Genomic DNA, 19,699 nt, shown 5'->3' with positions numbered 1-19,699 from the left:
AATACTCCTTTTTAGCACAGGCTCCCAGAAGCTCTTTTATCTCTGCCTTTTTATAAATTTAAGAAATGTATTAAAGAAAAGTTGTGTAAAAAGGCTTATTATAAAGTAAACGATTATCTAGTTGATAAAAGGGCCTGGGACTAGTGCTAGATAGGCTACTTCTAATTAATTTGCGATATTTGTTTTAAAATAAGTGTTGTTGATGATTTGCTATTTTAAAAGAGTACCGAGAGTTTTGTACGCTGGCTTTTTCTCTCGGCCTTCACCCTCTGTCTTCTTTTCCGATGAGTAGGGATGCCTAAAAATTCAAATTAATGACGTGGAATAAGTGATACCTGTGTCTTATGTTCCATAATAAACATATTTTATTTTCATTTTCGTTTTATTTTAGCATATTCGCGGTGAGCTGCTGTTTTATTTGTAACATGCTTAACGTATTAAATAGGTACATATATAAATATAGTTAACACAATGTAAACTTTCAACGACATTAAGAATGGTTCTAAAAGTCAAAGTCCTGGCGTAGAACCTGGAGATGAACTGGCAAGAAACTTCATTCTTTTTTTATTTGTCAATCGGAATAGAATCGGAAAAGATACTTTGAGGAAGCTACATCCATATCTCATGAAATATTAAAGCAATGCGTCAATATTGTGTATCGCTAGTCCACTGTATTTGGTGCGCACGCGCATGTCGGAATACAGATGATCCCTGACCTCTGCGGTCGCTTCCGATTCGATATTTGCAATTTTCCCTCAACCTTGTCTTAATCTACTTCCGTAATTATTTTCATGCAATGTCGAAAGAATTTCCCTTTTCTTTTCAACAATTTTTTCATCCTTGAACTGTGTTATCGAAAGTAATTATAATTAAATTATAATTATAGACAACAATGCCTAGGACAAAAACATTTCTGGTTCATTATTCTTAAGGTAAGTAGGTGATAAGCCTATCGATAGTAACTGGTTTTTTCATTGCTGGTGATTCCCTGTACCATAATATAATTGTATTTAATTCTTATTTTAGTAGATAGAATCTATTATGAAATACTCAAGTACAACCTACCTTGAACTTCACAAAAAATCACCCACGCATGATATTTTGTTTGCAAACAATAGTCGACTGACACCATTAAACTATTGCTAGGCAATTATCTGTATGAATATTGATTATATTTAAATTTTATGTAATTATCTCTTATATCCGTAATATTTACATAAATCGCATTAATAAGAACTTGCCCCTTGTAATGTTAAACCTAATCCACTAATGTCAAAAATTTATTCTTTTATTTAAAAGGTATGATAACGTATTACATATAATTTTCTTCCTACCGTCTTTATCCTTCTGTGTAACATTATTGTTTGGCTTATAAGCTTATTCACACACACGCCTCTTAGAATAAAAAAATAATAATTAGGAATTTAAAAATAGCATGTAAAATCAAATATTAAATATTTTGTTTTATTTTTTGTTCTATTAAAGTTTTTTGTAAGGTACCTAGGTGTTTCTTGCGTAAAATCTATCAAATAAGGCTTTTACTAAAAAAATATTCTGAATAATATATCTTTGTACAATAAATGTTTTGCCAATAAAAGTAATTCTTTACGGCGCATTTGAGTATCAAGTGAGATTTGGAAAATTTCTGCGCCAATTGATCACTTTCTATCAGAAACACATGAAATTAAAGATTGTGATTTATAATTAAGAATATAAAATGTGACACTGCGTGACGTGCGCACTGCCATATAATTTTATATGAAAAGCTAACCCGGCAAACATTTTATCATATAAATATTATTACAGAAGTAATATCGATATTTAAAAGTTAGTAATTACAGTAAAGTTAGTAATAGTTTATATTATGATTATTTATAATCAATAGATTTTGACGACAGCTGATGAATAAAATTTAAACGAACATTGTAGCTGCTCCGAGCCAAAAGTAATTGCAAATCTCGATACGCAGCAAAATAAACTCAAAGTGGCGGCGCTTCCCTCTAAACCGCGGGTGATGCCTCACTATTCTCGCTTATTGTAATTAATTCCCTAATCATTCAGCTATACAATGGTATAATTTAATTTTGCATCTAGAGAAAAGAATCGAAACTGCAACGCCAACTGTATCACAAATTTTATCATTAAATGTTTTGAATTGCCAGCAAAATACATATTCACGTCAAAATTGGAGTAGCCTGTCGCTTAGGAGTATAAAAAATAGTTTACGACCTATTCAGACCTACCGAATATAAACCGCTTCAGAAGAGTTTGGTTACAGTGTACACGAGAATATAGTTATCATAGTCGGCCCTATCACTGTCAAGATTGATCGTCAATCATCTCGAGACGGTCACGCTCGGCTTAGCCTGACCTTGTATTGCAAAATTCTACGTATAATACGTACGTTGAAGTAAACATCGCCATGGCTGATTATATAAAATTATTTATTTGCGCTCCGACCACGTGCTATGTATCATCTGTTGTATGTTGCGAACACCTTTCTTTTGTTGTAAAATTACATACATAACGTTTGAAAATTAATTAAGATTTGTTCGTAACTTATTCCTAAATGTTTAATCTGATTGCGGTCGTAGAAGGTGGCTCCAACAATTCTATTAATATCTCATTTTGAAATAACATCAAATTGAAACTTGTGTTATTTATGATGCAAGTTTAAGCGTTTGTTTTAATATTTTGGAGTGTTAAATTTAATTTGTGGCGCTTAGATTTAATGTTACTTTGAATCATAATATGAATCACACTACAGCATATAGCGAATATTACCTTTTTATTATGACTTTATCAACTGAATTAATTTAATTTTCCTTTATATTTTATACAGACAAATTGTACCTATGTTTCATAATTATCCACCAACATACAAAAGAAATAATAAGTATTTTCTTTTCAGCTATGTCGGCCGATGGCTCGACCACAGATATCCATGGGCTGCTCAACGACACTGGTAAGTTTTTAAACAAAATATTTAAAATAAAACTGGCAAAATGGCAAATACAATATCGAAACCAATTAAAACCATCCACACAGATTATTTAATCTTATTCAAGCTTACTGAGCGACATCTACTGAAATAGTGCTAAAATATGTAAAATTTACCGTCTTTCTTAAAATATATTTAAAGTAGATTTATTCTACTAGATGTCGCTGAACAGTACTAACGCTAGCTTCTGTGTGTTATTGTAGTGTAAAACTTCGAACATAGGTGGCGCGCAATTCAATTGTGATTTCTCACAATAATCTCTAGATGTCGCATTAACAAAACTTTCCAGTCTTGTATTATTAAATTTAATACATAGATGGCGTTCAAACTAAAAATATTTTTTTACTTTTTTACCGCTAGATATCGCGTCCAACAAACAATTTCTGAAATAATTTTAAGTTAAGTATAATGAACTCATTTGTACCGTGGTTGAATAATCATTATAATATAATTATTATACTTAACGTTATATCTAAATATGTAATTTTATAAGAGTATTCAAGATGAATAAAAACTGAAAATGTTTAGATCCCTTTAATTTACCACTTAACTGGAAATGTTTAAATGTGTTTTAATTGTTCTGTTTATATAATTGCGTACATATACGATTAATTATTTCATTTATAGTGATATTTATGTTGATGCACGAACGTATTGACGTCATTCAATTCTCGTAAGATTTTTGACACCAAATGCCGGATTTCAACGAGGTATTACATAACATTTATTAGAATTGACGGCTGTATAAGTTTATAATTTGGAAGGCAAATCAAAATACATTAAATTGGCTTTAGTGATTGCGGCATAGTACACTCAAAAGATGCTTAAAATAGCACACTATTTAATTAAAAATATCTTCGAATAATTATAACTTTGGTTATCTTAAACGCGCGTATTATAATTTAACAATTAAGATTTACATTTGAAAGTGTATTGTTAATATTAAATGTTTAGATTTTTTAACATTATAGTTATCTATATTCATTTATGCGTTAGACCAGTTTTTATTTATATTCTCTGAGAGTCGATAGATCTATACTTCTATCTATACTATACTAACTTTTGTCTATAATTTTTTATGATTGAGATAGTTTTCTCGGTTTTTTTATCTTTTTCTGCATTACTCTGTCTTATTATTAGATATTTAGCAAGCGAAACGTGCAAGAGATAAGCTTTGCTTTTAATCGATAGCGCCACATGTATATAGCCTTTTACTAACGTTTTTTTATGTTTATTGTTTTCTTGTGTGTAAGTAAATAATTAACTATCACGTCAAAATGGTTATGCAACAAACCGGCTATTATAAGTTCCGCTAGATCAAGCAAAGTATTTATGTTATGTAAGTGCAATAAATAATAATGCTTTATGTAATTGGAACGTGGAAATGATTTCAATGAAGGCTAAATGGTTTGCTTAGTTTTCAACCAACTTCCACAAATGAGCGTTTTTGCCTATACTTACTATGTTGAACCAGCTGCCCACTAAAGTATTTCCGAACCAATTCGACATAAGGTCCATCAGAGAAAAGAGCGTAAAGGCCGGCAAGGCACTCGCGAGATCTATGGCATTGAGAGTGTCCATGGGCGGCGGTATGACTTAACTTCAGATGAGCCTCCTGTCCGCTTGCACCTTGTTCTATAAAATAAAGAGAGGATTTATTTTAATGGAGGGTAACCTCATTGACAATTTTTACAATTTGAGTATACACATATTTACGCCTACAAGCACGTGTACTTTGACAAGTTCAGTATACATATTAAGGCCTCCAGGTGTGCTAAATTTCGCAGGTGTATGTAAATACACAATATTTTCGAAAACTATAAGTGCATACCGTTGTCCTTGTATAATCTTACTCACAGATCAGTCGAAGTATCATTAAAAACGGTTCAGTAGTTTTAGAGATAACTAAAGTTCTGTATCATCATAATCATTTTGACGTGATAACGTCTTTAAAATCGTTTTAGTCGGGTGACATGTTCAGAAACTTGTGTCACACCAAAACCTCACGAGCGCGATCGCAGGTATAACGAGAGAGAGACGGACCGATCTCCCGTCTCATCTCGAGCGCTGCCAGTCATTCCGTGAATGTATGAAGAAAAATGTATATCATAGTCTAATAAGTAAACTTGTCATTTTACACCCGAAATTTATCATCAAAAGTGTGAATAAAACGATAGATGTAATTTAAAATTTGAAAAAATTGTTATCTTCATTAATTCCTTACTTCCCAAAAACTTATATCACCAATAAGACGTTATCACGTAAACATCTCGATCGTAAACCTACTTTACAAACAACCAATATTTTTTTCAATTACTGTTATTGTCTGAAGTAGTTAAATTTTTTTAACCTAACCTAGTGTTTGTTAGGTTTACAATGGGACTTGTTAGATGGCGCTGCGTTTCTCTCAACAAGGCAGATACGTTTCTACGTATATTTATATAAAAAGCTGATTCTTCTTCTGTGCCTACAGTCTACACACTTTTATATACAAGTAGCCGTTACTTCTGTGTCCTTGAAGTATGTGACCAGCCTTAAAAAAAAACTCATTCTTTACAAAGGAGCCAAAAACCCAGACCCCAGTTACAAATATCTCATTAAATACGTACAAAAACTTTATATTAGGCTTGCGACCGTTAACTTAAAGGAATTCAGGTCATTCACCTTTGCATTAGTTTGTATCCCAATTCCTAATAACTCTGGGGGGTTATTGAACTATACAGGTGTTAAACGGAATTTTTATCTGACGGTAATTTTCCTATTACAATATCTAATACCTTACAAGTAGGTCTCGTAAAAAAACACATTTGTCGTTAATCAAGAGTTCAAGGTTACTTAAGGAAGTAAAGTCTAAATATAACTAATCAATATAAACATTGATTTGTATGAGAATCAATAGTATGGTGAAAAAGTTCACTTGGCCCTTAAATCAAAAATTATATTTCGAAGATTTGCACTGTTTTATCAACCAATAAAGATGTATATACTAACCTACTCTGATTAAGATTACAAATACAAAAGTGTTTGTTAATGAAAGTGTTTTATATACCCTAAGGAAGTGATTTAGGCTTTTACATAGACGTCGTAAAATTGGGCCACACGTGAACTAAAATGGAGCGATTTTATTAGTTTGTCTTGAGCCGGGGCCGACAAAGCCGGGATTCATTTCTTACCAATCCCATATATTCCGTATATCGTGATTCATAAAAAAATAATTTCGCTAAGCCCACGCATACATACATACGTTATGTGAGATACCGGCGGTATGAACACTCTCAATGCCAGAAGGCTCGCGAGTGCGTTGCCCGCTTTTGAACAATTGGTACGCCCTTTTCTTGAAGGACCCTAATACAAATAGGTTTGGAAATACTTCAGTGCATAGTTGGTTCCATATAGTGGTGGTGCACGGCAAAAGTTATCTTAAATAAAGCGCAGTTGTGGAACGACGGACGTCGAGATGACGGGTGGAATTTAGTATACTACCACAGATTATTTAAAACATATATACAAATTATCAAATATTAATATATTTCATTAACTTAATTAATAATATATTCATTGTCACATGAAAGACCATGTGCTATATTTAATATCTAATTAGTTCACGTCACTATCAGATAATACTATGCACAAAGTCTAAGTTGCATCATCAAATTTTCCACGTAAGAAAAACTGTTTTCTCCGACTTGCTTCGTGATTCAAAAACCATAATAAAAAACCTCATACGAGTCATAGTTTTATAGAAAACGAATATCCTTTCTAACCTACTATTCATCTTCTAGCATGATTGTTAAAGATATAAATGGGCCTGGCGTGATATAAACGTATCAAATACAATTTAGCAATTTCTTCGCTGACAAAAAGTGTTGGATAGTCTTATTCAGCATCGCTCTATATCTATCTTCTTCGTAGTCTTCATTACTGAAGGTCGTGCCTTTGAAATGCCCTAACCGATATGCTTGCTGTCTCAGCACCACTTAGCTTGTCTCAGGGCATTAATGATGTCATGACACATAATTGTCTTAATTTGGTCAGACCAACTGTTAGACGATCTTTTCTGTAATATTTATACATGTTAAAACCAATTAATCAACTAAATAATAAGTATATGTCCTAGGAATTAAAAGAATTCTAAATCTAAAATTATTAAACTGCGTTAATTCAAAGTATGTAGGCTATTTCCCTCAATAAAAATATTCGATCGTGGACTATTAACTGTTTATCTATGCATTGTTTGACACGTGTAAGCCGTGTTTATTAAACAATTCCTTTGTCTTTTGAAAAGCAATCCGGGAATAAGACTGGTTTTAGTATGGGTCCCGGAAAATCAATTGCTATAAATTTTTTTACCGCATCCGCTGCATACAAGTCGTTCTTAATTACTTTTCCTTTAATATTAAAAGCGTATTTATTCCATAAGTATTGACGTTCTATCGCGAGCACTAACGAGCTTTAGTAATCCTTTTGAAGACTGAAATTTTGTTTTTCTGTTGATCTACTCTCTATGGTAATGTAGTCTGAAAGAACAGTCCTCGTAATCGTCCTTCTTCCGGATTTTTGAATTAAGTTAATAGTTTAAAATCAGTAATGTTAACGATTTAACTCTAAATATTTCGATTATTTCGAGGTATACGATGAAATCATTAATTGTTGGCTGTCACAAAATGTTTCATATAATTGATATATGAAGAATTGCTATCAATGTCGCCTCGTTAATCATTACTTTTCACTTTCAAACCACACAATCTATGCAAAAATGTTTATATGTTAACGTATTATTTGTATGATTAATGCGCAAAAATAAACACAAATAAACTGTATATTCCATAAACCTTCATCTGCTAATTGATATACAAATATTAACACCCAATAAGCGCAAACTGCGGGTGAAAATCCTTCAACAATTGAAATCCCATTCAAAAGTAGCATAGTTTGTCATATAAATTCCTTGTACTACGTCACTATAAATATTTGATCAAAACAGCATTAAGATATTAATTCGCTGGGGACAATATATCACCTTTGACATGTCGATACGATAAGCGATGGAAACCTTCCGAGCCAAGAGTTATCGTAACGGGAAGGTTAATTTGTTTGTCTATTGTTTTTTTGGTAAAGGCTACTACTGAAAATTTCAGGTCCGTTTGCCCCCTGTTCTATAAAAAAAAACCACTAAGAGGTTTAACCTTGGTGCCTGAAGGGCTACACCACAGTACAAGTTTTATTCCTTATAAACTAGAAAGTTAAAAAAAAAACAATTAATCCAAGCGTAACGAAAACATTACAACAGAGAGAAAAAAGGTTTTATACCTTATACATAATATTACATGTATATTAAATTTATGAAGCCAAGCTGTTGCAAATGCTATTGTAGATGTTTCAAAAGCGTTATCTGGGATTAGGAACATTAATTAATACATTATTACTACATTCATTATGGTTCTTAAAAACCCATTAAAATTATATGTGATTTTTTGCACAAATTAGTTGAAAAGTTTATAATTTTATGGTAACATGTATAACACTATATACTATACATAACACTAATAACATGTACATTGTAACTGTACATTAAATTTCAGTTTCAATATTTCAAGTGTTCAATCATATTTCTCAACCTTAAGCATGATGTGGTTGCAGTTCTATTTATTTAAACCAAAAACTAGGCGATTAAAAAGGTTGGCTTAGAGTGTCTTGCCAGTTCTACTCGCCCGCTCTACGCCATTGATTAGGGGACTGTTAGTAAATATTTATGCAGAACATTAAACAACGGAAAGTTGCGTACCTGGGTCACGTGTTGCGCCATGACCGCTACCAACTCCTTCAATTAATAATAAAGGGTCAAATCTAGGGTAAACTGCGAGTTGGTAGGTAGACAAATCATGGCTTCATCTGCAGAAGAGTTGCTGCATCTGGCTTAGAACAAGACACGCTTCACGAGACGGCCAACCTCCAGTGGTTGAGTAAATATTTATTTGGACCTTAATTTTTTAATATTGACGTAGTGGACATAGTTACCAACGAATAAATAAATTTTGAGTTGATTACAAAAGTAAAAATATGTAATTAAATCTGATTTAATCTGTAACTTATTAATGAGGTTCTGAATAAACGTAACTATTAAATAAAGAACTAAAAATAATTTAACAATGAATTTTTAGAATAATCTTTTCTTTCCACTTAGCAATACATTACGTAATCACAGTAGGTCATAATACTCGTAAAGAAAATTTTCTTATCTAGGAGGAAAATATAAATAACTATAAAACCCCGTGACCGAACACGTGTCCATACAATGGATCTCTAAGGTCCAATCAATGTTTGCATACAAATTGAATTCAAATGTGATTGATTCTGGAAATTCTTCATTAATATGACGACTCATTGGTCTAGTGGTTAGTACCCCTGACTACGAATCCATGGGTCCCGGGTTCGATCCCCGGCTGAGACGAACATCGATGTGATGAGCATTTGGTGTTGTGCTAAGCTCTTGGGTGTTTAAATATGTATTTATATGTCTATCTATCTATAATATGTATGTATATCCGTTGCCTAGTACCCATAACACAAGCTGCACCAGCTTAGCATGGGACTAGGTCAATTGGTGTGAATTGTCTTTAAAAAAATATATATATATATAAATATAATATCTGTTATAAACCTGAAGAGATTGAACGCGCAAATATCAGGTACTGGTTGGGATTTAAAAATGATTTTTGCGTTGATTAGTCAATTTATCGAAGAGCCACTCTTCATCACCCTTCATTAACGTCTATAAAATGCAGATGTGAGACAACGTGATCTAACGCCAGTTCATTTATTTTTTATTTTCACCCAACCAACTTTTTAACCAAAGATAATAAGTAGTTTTCCACCATCATTTAATATGGTCTGTAAAAGAAATGAAAATAACATACTGTCAATGAACTATTACGACTTAAATTAAAATTTCCCTGACGTCAACGGATATAGGGTCTGTACGATAGGCTCTATATGACGAGTATACATTTAAGATTCAAAAACAGGTCCAAGTTAGAACTGTCAAATTACTCATCAAATTGTCAAAATCATATGACCACATGACAGATGGGAGAATTAAAAGACCCGTAACCGACGGCTTACATTTTTAAGCCCGTCACAGACTTAGCTATAATATATAATAATATACCGTACTATAATATATATTATAGCAAGCTACCACACACTGAGAAATATATATTTTGCCTTCATTTAATTGGTGTCGGAATATGTCTTGCTATACCATAATATATAGGAATTTGCAATAATGTATATTACGGTATCGCTTGGTGACGTCACAGAAATATATATTATAGCTGAGTGTGCGGTCACGCGAAAATTAGTATAGAAAATATATAGTAATATGCCTAGCCATAAAAATATTAATATATATTATAGCTAAGTCTGTGACGGGCTTTATACAGGAGGCGAGGCATATACAATATACATAGACAAAGAGGATAAAATTGTTCATTCCAACCGGACACTATAACATATGTATCTTTTAGGTACAAGACCGTGGAGAATAGACGTCATTAATTCGCGTCATTTTCCCGTCAAATGTTTTTAAAAGATTTTCACAGTTAGATTTCATTTCTAACACATAAATGACTAATGACGTCAATGGCTACAATCAGATAAAATCAGAGAAATTTAAACCTCGTCAATCATTTTATTTGTATCTTATCAGAGATTTTATCAAAAGAAATGTATAAAGTAAACATGTTTTCACAAATCTGTTTTGCATTGAATTATCAATCCATTGTTATTGTTAGTTTTGATTTCCCGATGTCCAATGACTGTTTCAGCGCTTTTGTATGAACTAGAGACCATAGAAACTTTACAACACGACTTTTCCAATTAAAACTAAACTTCTTTCTTTAGTAGTAAAGCTAATTTGCTTACTTCATTCACATATTGAACGCAGAGTTAAACGAAAGAAGACAGAAACATGAATATGTCTATCGGATTTGTTCGTTGTGTATTTATTTATTTAGCCTTATGGTGGGTTTAGCTGTATCAGAATACTCGCAGAATGCCTTTATACCACCCTCATATCCTACATTTTCTTTCACTGTATTGTATTACATTTTATGGTAAATCTCGATTAGGGCTCAAATAAAATCTGTTAAAAATTCTGTTTACTTAGTTATGTACGTCATTATTGTACGTAGGGTACTAGGAACAAATAGTTTATCTAAAAAAACTGCGCATTATGAAAACAAGGCGCTTGACGTAATGCAATGTTATTTATTATGATTGAATGAACTCTTTATCGCTAATTTAAATACTTGTTATTTACAAATAAGATGATTGGTTCATTTCCTACACACCCTATTTGCGTATTACTGGAAAATAAATATAGAATCTTTGTATGAACCTTGCATAGCTATATACATTTATGTTTAGAAATATATAATATGCATCTTTAGATCTGTTATGATTTAACCTTGTTCCCGATCTGGCTGACACCCTAATACTTTCTGTGTAGTCAGAATTTCCCATCTAGAGGTGAGACGATAATTTGACAACAAACTCCCAAGCGAAATTAAAGAATTGACTGAATAAATTCAAAGTTATCGTTAAACGTTTATTAATCAATTGAGCTTTTTATAAATTTGACGAATATTTAAATGAGCCTAATCTTTGGGATTGATTTGCTGCATTTCAAACAATATGTTTGACTCAAAACTTAGCGATTAAAAAGAGTGGCGGAGAGTTTCATGCAAGTCCTTCTTGCCCGTTCTACGCCCTTGACTTGCTAACTGGTAGTAAATGTAAATTTGGAATCAATTTACAAGCTTTTCTGTTGACGTTCATAAGTGTATTTGTTCACCTATATGAATAAAGTTATTTTGAGTTTGAATTAAAATCGGAAGTTAGTTCGGTATTATTCTTCATCGCGCACACACATTTGTTGGCTTTCATTTTAATATTTAGGGACAATCCTTAACAGATAGAACTAAAATTATCGTATTGTATACGAATTCTTGACTATCATAATGTAATAAAGCAAGATTTAAATTAACTCAACAGTTTGAGTGACAACAATTTAAAACTTTAAATGCTAGACTTTTGTCGAGAATTCCCTGGGTTTAACGGTGAAACAATGGTTTCGCGTAGGCCCAAATGATTTGAACGTAAATAATAGTTTTGTAACTATTGGGCGCAGCTGACTAATATCTTTATTAACGATAGAATATTTTAAACTATGTATTACAAATATTTCTTAAACCTGCGTAAAGTCTACATACATACAAAATGATTTTTCGATAAGTCAAGAATACAGTCAGGATATAGGAAGAACCTAAGGTCAGATGCAGTATAATTCGCATTTCCGCCCGCCTCCGCATTGTCACTTCCGGTTCCTCTATGAACGGTAGCTCATGTCTTTCACAAAGATGTTAGTCTAAGGTATTGTGAAGAAATTTAAAATCTTTACGGGACTATAATTGTTTTTCTTAAGGTTACGAAATAAGTAAAATATTGCTCAGGAAGCCATTGAATTTCAATATCCGACAATATCATATTCATTAGAGATTTCGTACTACGTAATTATAAGTTTCCGAGATCAGCGGGTATTGAAATTGCTTTATCAAAAAGACGAAAGTTATTTAACTAATTAATAGAGTTAGAGAGGTGTAATACTTTATACCAGCCAACTAGTAACTAATTATTGAATCGATATTGCATTTATGAGGTAAGCTTGCGTTTAGTGGATATACGCGAACACATTAAACTCAGAGTATGGTAATTCAGGTAGTATTTTCTGGGTTATTAGATGTACATTGTAAATTGGTAATTATTTATAACCGATATCTCTAATATAAAAAATTATCGTGTCACAATGTTCGTTCCCATACTCCTCCGAAACGGCTCGACCGATTCTTATGAAATTTTTTTGCTTATTCAGTAGGTCTGAGAATCGACTACTATCTATCTTCCAACCCCTAAGCGATAAGGGGTGTCCAACCTAAAAAAAATGTATTTTTTAGAATATTTTTTGTTTTTATTTTTTTATGATACAACATACAAATATTCATACAACCCCTAATTTTCACCCATCTACGATCAACCTCTATGTTTTATTATTGTAGATAGGTATTTTTATTGAACTAAAAAATGTTTCCTAGAAATATAATACATGGCAAAACACCGTTTGCCGGGTCAGCTAGTGGTCAACTTTAAAATTTTGTGTATAAAGAAGCCAAAAGAGGTTTGCCTATTTAAGTTAAATAGAATAATAAATATTCTAAATCAGATTTATTATAATGATAGTAATAATATGAAGGCAGCAATTAACATTTTTATTGACATTATTTTTTTATTTCAGAATCCGACCTCACCGGCCTTTCGCATGTTGGTAAGTGGACAATTTTATATTAACAAATACAGTAATTATTTTCTTTAAATAATACATCACAACAACATAAAACAAATGAATGAAGACGACGTAAATGTTTACTCTTAAAAGCAGTTTCTTCCAGACAACCCAGACATAAATTATATAAACATAAAAATACAATACCGAACTTAAAACTAGACCAAACTACTAATTAAAAAGGTAAAAATACTAAAGTAGAGCAGTGTTGGCCTAGTTGCTTCAGCGTGCGACTCTCATACCTGAGGTCGTAGGTTCGATCCCTGGCTGTGCACCATTGGACTTTCTTTCTATGTGCACTTTTAACATTTGCTCGAACGGTGAAGGAAAACATCGTGAGGAAACCGACATGTCTTGGACCCAAAAAGTCGACGGCGTGTGTCAGGCACTGGAGGCTGATCACCTACTTACCTATTAGATTTAAAAATGATCATGAAACAGATTCACAAATCTGAGGCCAAGACCTAAAGAGGTTGTAGCGCCACTGATTTTTTTTTTATTTTATTTGACGACTCATTGGTCTAGTAGTTGGTTCCCCTGACTGCGAATCCATGGGTCCCGGGTTCGATCCCCGGCTGAGACGAACATCGATTTGATGAGCATTTGGTGTTGTGCTTAGGTCTTGGGTGTTTAAATATGTAATTATATGTCTATCTATCTATAATATGTATGTATATACGTTGCCTAGTACCCATAACACAAGCTTCACCAGCTTAGCATGGGACTCGGTCAATTGGTGTGAATTGTCTTTAAAAAAAATACCAATAAATCGTACAATGTTGTCAGCTGTTTGTTTGATTTAAATTACTGTACCATATCGTTATGAAGTCATACTGTCATAACAATAATAACTGACAAAGTCATTATTGCGTTAGAGATAAATAAGACCAACGATTGGACACATTTCACTAGAACCCGTGACTCATATTTAATTCCATCATGTTTTACCTCACACACAAAAACCGTTTGTTTGATTTTCGTAGCTTTATCTGCATGCTATGTAAGATGGTACGAACTTACGATGGCTGCCTATTAGTATTAATAAGTCTTAACTGTGGTTGATTACTACAAAAAATATAAATCGTATGAATTTAAATTTTGAGACTGAGAGGTAACAAAACAATAACTGCTGGATTTTGACTTCTTACCTTTAAATTATTGAAATGGGAAAGTTAAAGACAATATATGTTACACAGTAGTTAGTAAAAAAAAACTCAAGAGCAATTTAAAACTATTCCAAATTCGAATTTGTACTGTTGGCACTGTACATTGACCGTAGAACATTCTGCGGACATTTAATAAGCTTAATGATAATGTAGCTAACAATTGTATGGACGGAAGCGTTAACTAGTGGTCTTAATTAAACACTGGTGTCGGTAACCATTTGTCCTTCAAATTGTCAATTGTCATCTTGTTAGATGAGTGACACCTTAATTATAATCTATGTAATAACTCTAGCAAAAGACGTAACGCAAGCGTTTAAATTCAGAATGGATGTTTATTTCATTTAAAAACTAATCAGCTAGGTTAGTTTAGATTAAATTTAAACTTAACAGTATTCAGTATTTATTTTAAAAGTACTATTTATTTTATAAACAACATCTATACAAACGAAATTCTAAAAATACGTCGTTCCACAACTAAGCGTTTTTTAAGGCAGTTTTTGCCGCGCACCACCATGTGGAACCAGTTGCCAGCTGTATTTCCAAACCAAATCCACTTAGGGTCCTTCAAGAAAAGAGCGTACCAATTCTTAAAAGGCCGGCAACGCACTCGCGAGTCCTCTGGCATTGATAGTGTCCATGGACGGCGGTATCACTTAACATCAGGTGAGCCTTCTGCCCGTTTGACCCCTGTTCTATAACAAAAATAGTCTACCAATAATCGGTAGCTAATAAAGTAAGCCTTCAAATCGTCCTTTCTTTGACCTTCTTAAGAGCCGTGAATATAATCGGTGTCAACATATTTACGGCGATTTATATGGCTTTAATGCAATAATGGTTATTTAATAAACATCAAAGCGCGGTATATTCTATAAATGTGTAAATATATTACGCACGTAGATAACAATGTAAACATTACATTTAAAGCCTGGGAGATATTGGAAAGTGGAAGTTATTTGCATAATTTGTTTAATGCCTAATATAACGCCAAAAACAGCAAACACTTTTTAAGCTATTGCATAGCTTCTATCGCGGGCCTCGAGCGTGGAGACCGAATCCAGAAATTTCGTAACGAAAAAAACCTTACGCGGGACGGAACTGCGTATTCACATCTCTCTGACAAGATCGGTGCAGCCGGTGCGCGTTAGAGTGAGACAGACTATATAGGCGAGTTAGTCTGTGTCTGGTAGAGTGGTAGATTGAAAAAATACTGCATAAATAAAATAATTATAATTGCAGAAGTTGAAAAAGAAAATGCAATAGTTTTATCGCGGCAGTCCCCGAGTGCCACACGTTTTTTTTGATAATCCTACAATGTCTTTATTTGATTAATAGTACATATTATGGTTAACCCATAATTTTAACGTATGACTTTACAATCAGCATTATTAATAACATATGTTTTAACATGATTTAGCTAGTTGATGTGCTAATGCTACTCAATTACAAGTTTACCACTGCACTAAAAATAAATACTGTTTTCCTGTATTGACAAACCAGCAATTAATAATAAGTGACATCAGATATTATAACATTTAACTGATAAGAAACTATCAAAACAAATTGGGAAAACCGTGAATTTTCAATGTAATTTGCACACGGCGTTTGCGATTACTTTTTACTGCGAACAAAAATAATCAATGAGTTTTAATTGTATGGAAACGATTGAAAAACAAGTAAAAAACAGATACCCGACGATATATCTTAGCTTGTATAAGCATTTTCCGACCTCGGTTATTTTTCAAGACGCCCAATAATCTTTAAATATATTTTCTGAAATTTGCTGTAATACATACAGCTATGTAAAGAAAAAAGTTGAAGAAATTTCTAGAATAATATAAAGCAAAGAATATGTAGTTAACATTAATTTAATAATATATAAAGAAATTTAATTATTAAAAAATTACAATATAAATTAGCTCTTCTCATATGTTTTACACGGCGTATGCGTTATGATTTATGCTGATTTTTCCACGTATAAAGTAAAATCTAAATACAAAGAAAAAGCAATAAAACAATACGCGTTCTATGTCTGGTTCCCGTCAAAACAAACTGCGTCGTTGCAAAAATAAAAATAGACACTAAAAACAATTTTATTTTTCCTGGAATTGAAAACATTGTTTTATTTACAGACACTTGATGAAAACCAATCACAGAACAGAACTTTACGATAATTTCGTCAATTATTCTTATCCGTTAATACGCTTTAGACAGCTCATATAGTTTGAACTTACTGTTCATATTCTATTCGAACAATGTTCGCTTTGTTACAAACAATTTTACGTATTATTCATGAGACATAATCTCTATATGACAGGAGAGAGTAGTTACAAAGCGTGTAGATGGGGGAAGGCAACTGTGTACTGGCGACAGACAATGGCTGTATTCCATTCCCATAAGAACAAGAAGTATAGTTGAATCGCCTCGGTGCCATGCTAACTGACTTATCGTAATCCGGGATGCAATTTCATAAAAGTTTCATACTTTAGTATGACCGTAACATTTTTGATGAAACAAACGCTGTCCCATTTCTGGGCAATTATTGGATTTTAAACATTAAAACAGTGACCTCTGAGGGCCTTACTCTTTCGCCAACTGTTTCAATGATACGAGTAGTTATTTTAATTGTGTTTACGGAAGTCAAATAGAGAACGACAGAATATGATATACGAGTGCTTTAGAACATTGAAACGAAGGCAGTTTTTAACTATTAAATATTTTTACATTCTAGAAACACAAGTATTTATCTATATAATTACGACATATTTTTCGTAACTTTAATACGTACAACGCAACACTATACAAAGACACGTAGCGTGACGTCACAGTTCTTAATTGCGCAAAATAATCTGCGCAGAAGCATGATCTATTAATGCAGTATTCGTTGATCTTCCTGGTTGGATCAATTAGCCTTGGTCTGTTCCGTAGCTAGTAATAAATAATTAAAACAGTTTGACGTCTTGATTTTGCTCTTGAAAGATAAGAATTTTTGTATCGAACAATGAATAATATTTGAATTTAAAATGTCTAAAAAGGACAAGCAAATAGTAGGTTTACTTCATATATGGATCGAGTAATGGCATTTTGTATTGAACGCATATTTATTTACAAGGCCATAGAATCTTTAAATACTTTTCACGTCAGAGCCGAATTATTTAACACCCCAATTTTTTTATATATAGCATTGGAAAAACGGGCATGAGGCTCACCTGATGTTTAGTGATCCGCCGCCAATAAATACTTACGAGTACAGAGAGAGAGAGAGAGAGAGAGAGCTCGTTGCTGGCCTTTTAAGAATTCAAGAATACAAATAAACAATTGCATACGTAATACATCGGCGCCTGGCGTCGTTAGGTGCCATATGAGGTGAAAAAGAGTAAACAATATCCTTAAAGGTCGGTAACACTGTAAACCTGCGTTGCGGTTTTGTTTACTATGGAAAACAAAACGTAAATCACATTGTTTTTGCAAAATCTTTATAACCGTAAAAACATCAAAACAAGAATGAAACCCGGAAAAATTGAAAAAACATCTTAAATTTTCCGGTCATCGTGTTTGAGGAAATCTTTATACGACGTATGTCTGAAGGTAACGAGGACGTTAGCTCGGCCTCTGACGGGTCATCGACGCATAACTAGGAGTTGGCAAATCCTTTGTTCATACATTTGAGGGCACTATTATATAAATATTATGAGATGAATTTTCTAACAGATTCAAAACTATTAACGCTGGCCCATTATTTACATTACTTGTTAAGTATTCGAGTGCGTTATAGCTATACAGCGGGACACTACTAGAAACGTTGAGGTACAATCCTCTATTACATTTATCATCGTCGTCACGTTAGACTTGTTTAAAGTGTTGACGAACAATTTCAAATTAAAACGTACATAAATTTAGTTAAATGTACGTCACACATAGTTACAATCTATTCAACACAAACTTGCAAAACATGTCTAGAAGCTCAAAAAATAAAAGATATAATATTTTCTATTATGAAAATAGAAAACATATATACGAAGTCGTTAAATATTGTTATTACGATTATACTGTGATATTCCAATTCTAACCACATTTCACTTTTTGGCCCATGCCACACTTTTTTTATTTATTAATGCATTTTTTGCACGAATTGGCAAACAGCGCAATCATTAAAGCTCGCGACGTGTAAATCGTAGAATTTATATAAACCTGTCGTTTGAAATTCGCCATTGCTTATGTTCTGGGAATAAGGTGTAAATTTGAATAAAATCAGGTTTAAATATGAACAGATTTCGTTCAATCTCATGATTGTCAATGTGCCTACGCTTTGTGAAACGTCAGAATGTTATTAATATCACAGTAATATTATATGGGTACTTCTTTAGACATAAATCCTAATCTTTATATATCGCATTGATACAAGCATAGATATGTATCCTGATTATTTATCGACATAAATAAAGCTTGCCATTCGTAGAAATCCTTCAAATTCAAGTATTTCTATTATAAAATATTATCAGTATTGCTATAAATAGCATCAAAGGTCGTTTAAAATCTTGTATGAAGTATCGAATTGATTAGTATTCAGTATTTTGTAATCTTCATACACGATTTTATTCCATCCGTCGCAGAAAGTTTATATATTATACACTTTATATGCCAGAGAGTTTATCGCATTCTGTAAATGTTAACTGTCGACAGCCGGGAACTATCTTTATCTAACGCAAAGATTGGTCCATCCGTTATTATCTTTGGTTACACGTTGCGTCTTAATAGAGTTGTCTTAATCGGATTGTCGTAAAAAGTTATTCAAAACATCAAACAGCGGAAAGTTGTTAACACATAGCACCTGGGCCTGGACAGCTACCTCCTCCTTCAATTAATTATTATGGGTAGAATCCAGGGATAAAAGGCGTGTTGGTAGAAGGAAAAATCATACATTCGTAACGTTAGCGAGTAGACGGGTATTGATACTGCGGAAAAGTTGCTGCATCTGGCACAGGACAAGACACGCTTGACGAGTCTGACGGCCAACCTTCTTTTGCCAGAGGGCTCGCGAGTGCGTTGCCGGCCTTTTAAGAATTTGTACGCTCTTTTCTTGAAGGACCCTAAGTTGAGTTGGTTGGGAAATACTTCAGTAATAACATAGTGGTG

The 19,699-nt window shown here is 32.9% G+C and overlaps 1 protein-coding gene across 3 annotated transcripts in view; it reads left to right on the top strand.

Moving 5' to 3' along the window:
- LOC125052872 overlaps window positions 1–19,699 on the top strand; it is a 164,294-nt gene that overhangs the window by 91,609 nt on the left and 52,986 nt on the right. For all 3 annotated transcript variants that reach the window (XM_047653918.1, XM_047653920.1, XM_047653921.1), the window contains 2 exons: window positions 2,912–2,965; window positions 13,353–13,382. In XM_047653918.1, coding sequence (XP_047509874.1) covers window positions 2,912–2,965; window positions 13,353–13,382 — 84 coding nt within the window. The remainder of the gene's footprint in view (window positions 1–2,911; window positions 2,966–13,352; window positions 13,383–19,699) is intronic.

This window comes from Pieris napi, chromosome 10, assembly GCF_905475465.1.
Source record: "Pieris napi chromosome 10, ilPieNapi1.2, whole genome shotgun sequence".
Taxonomy (NCBI): domain Eukaryota; kingdom Metazoa; phylum Arthropoda; class Insecta; order Lepidoptera; family Pieridae; genus Pieris; species Pieris napi.
The sequence above is the reverse complement of the archived record's forward strand: the minus strand, read 5'-3'. Positions and strand labels throughout refer to the sequence as shown.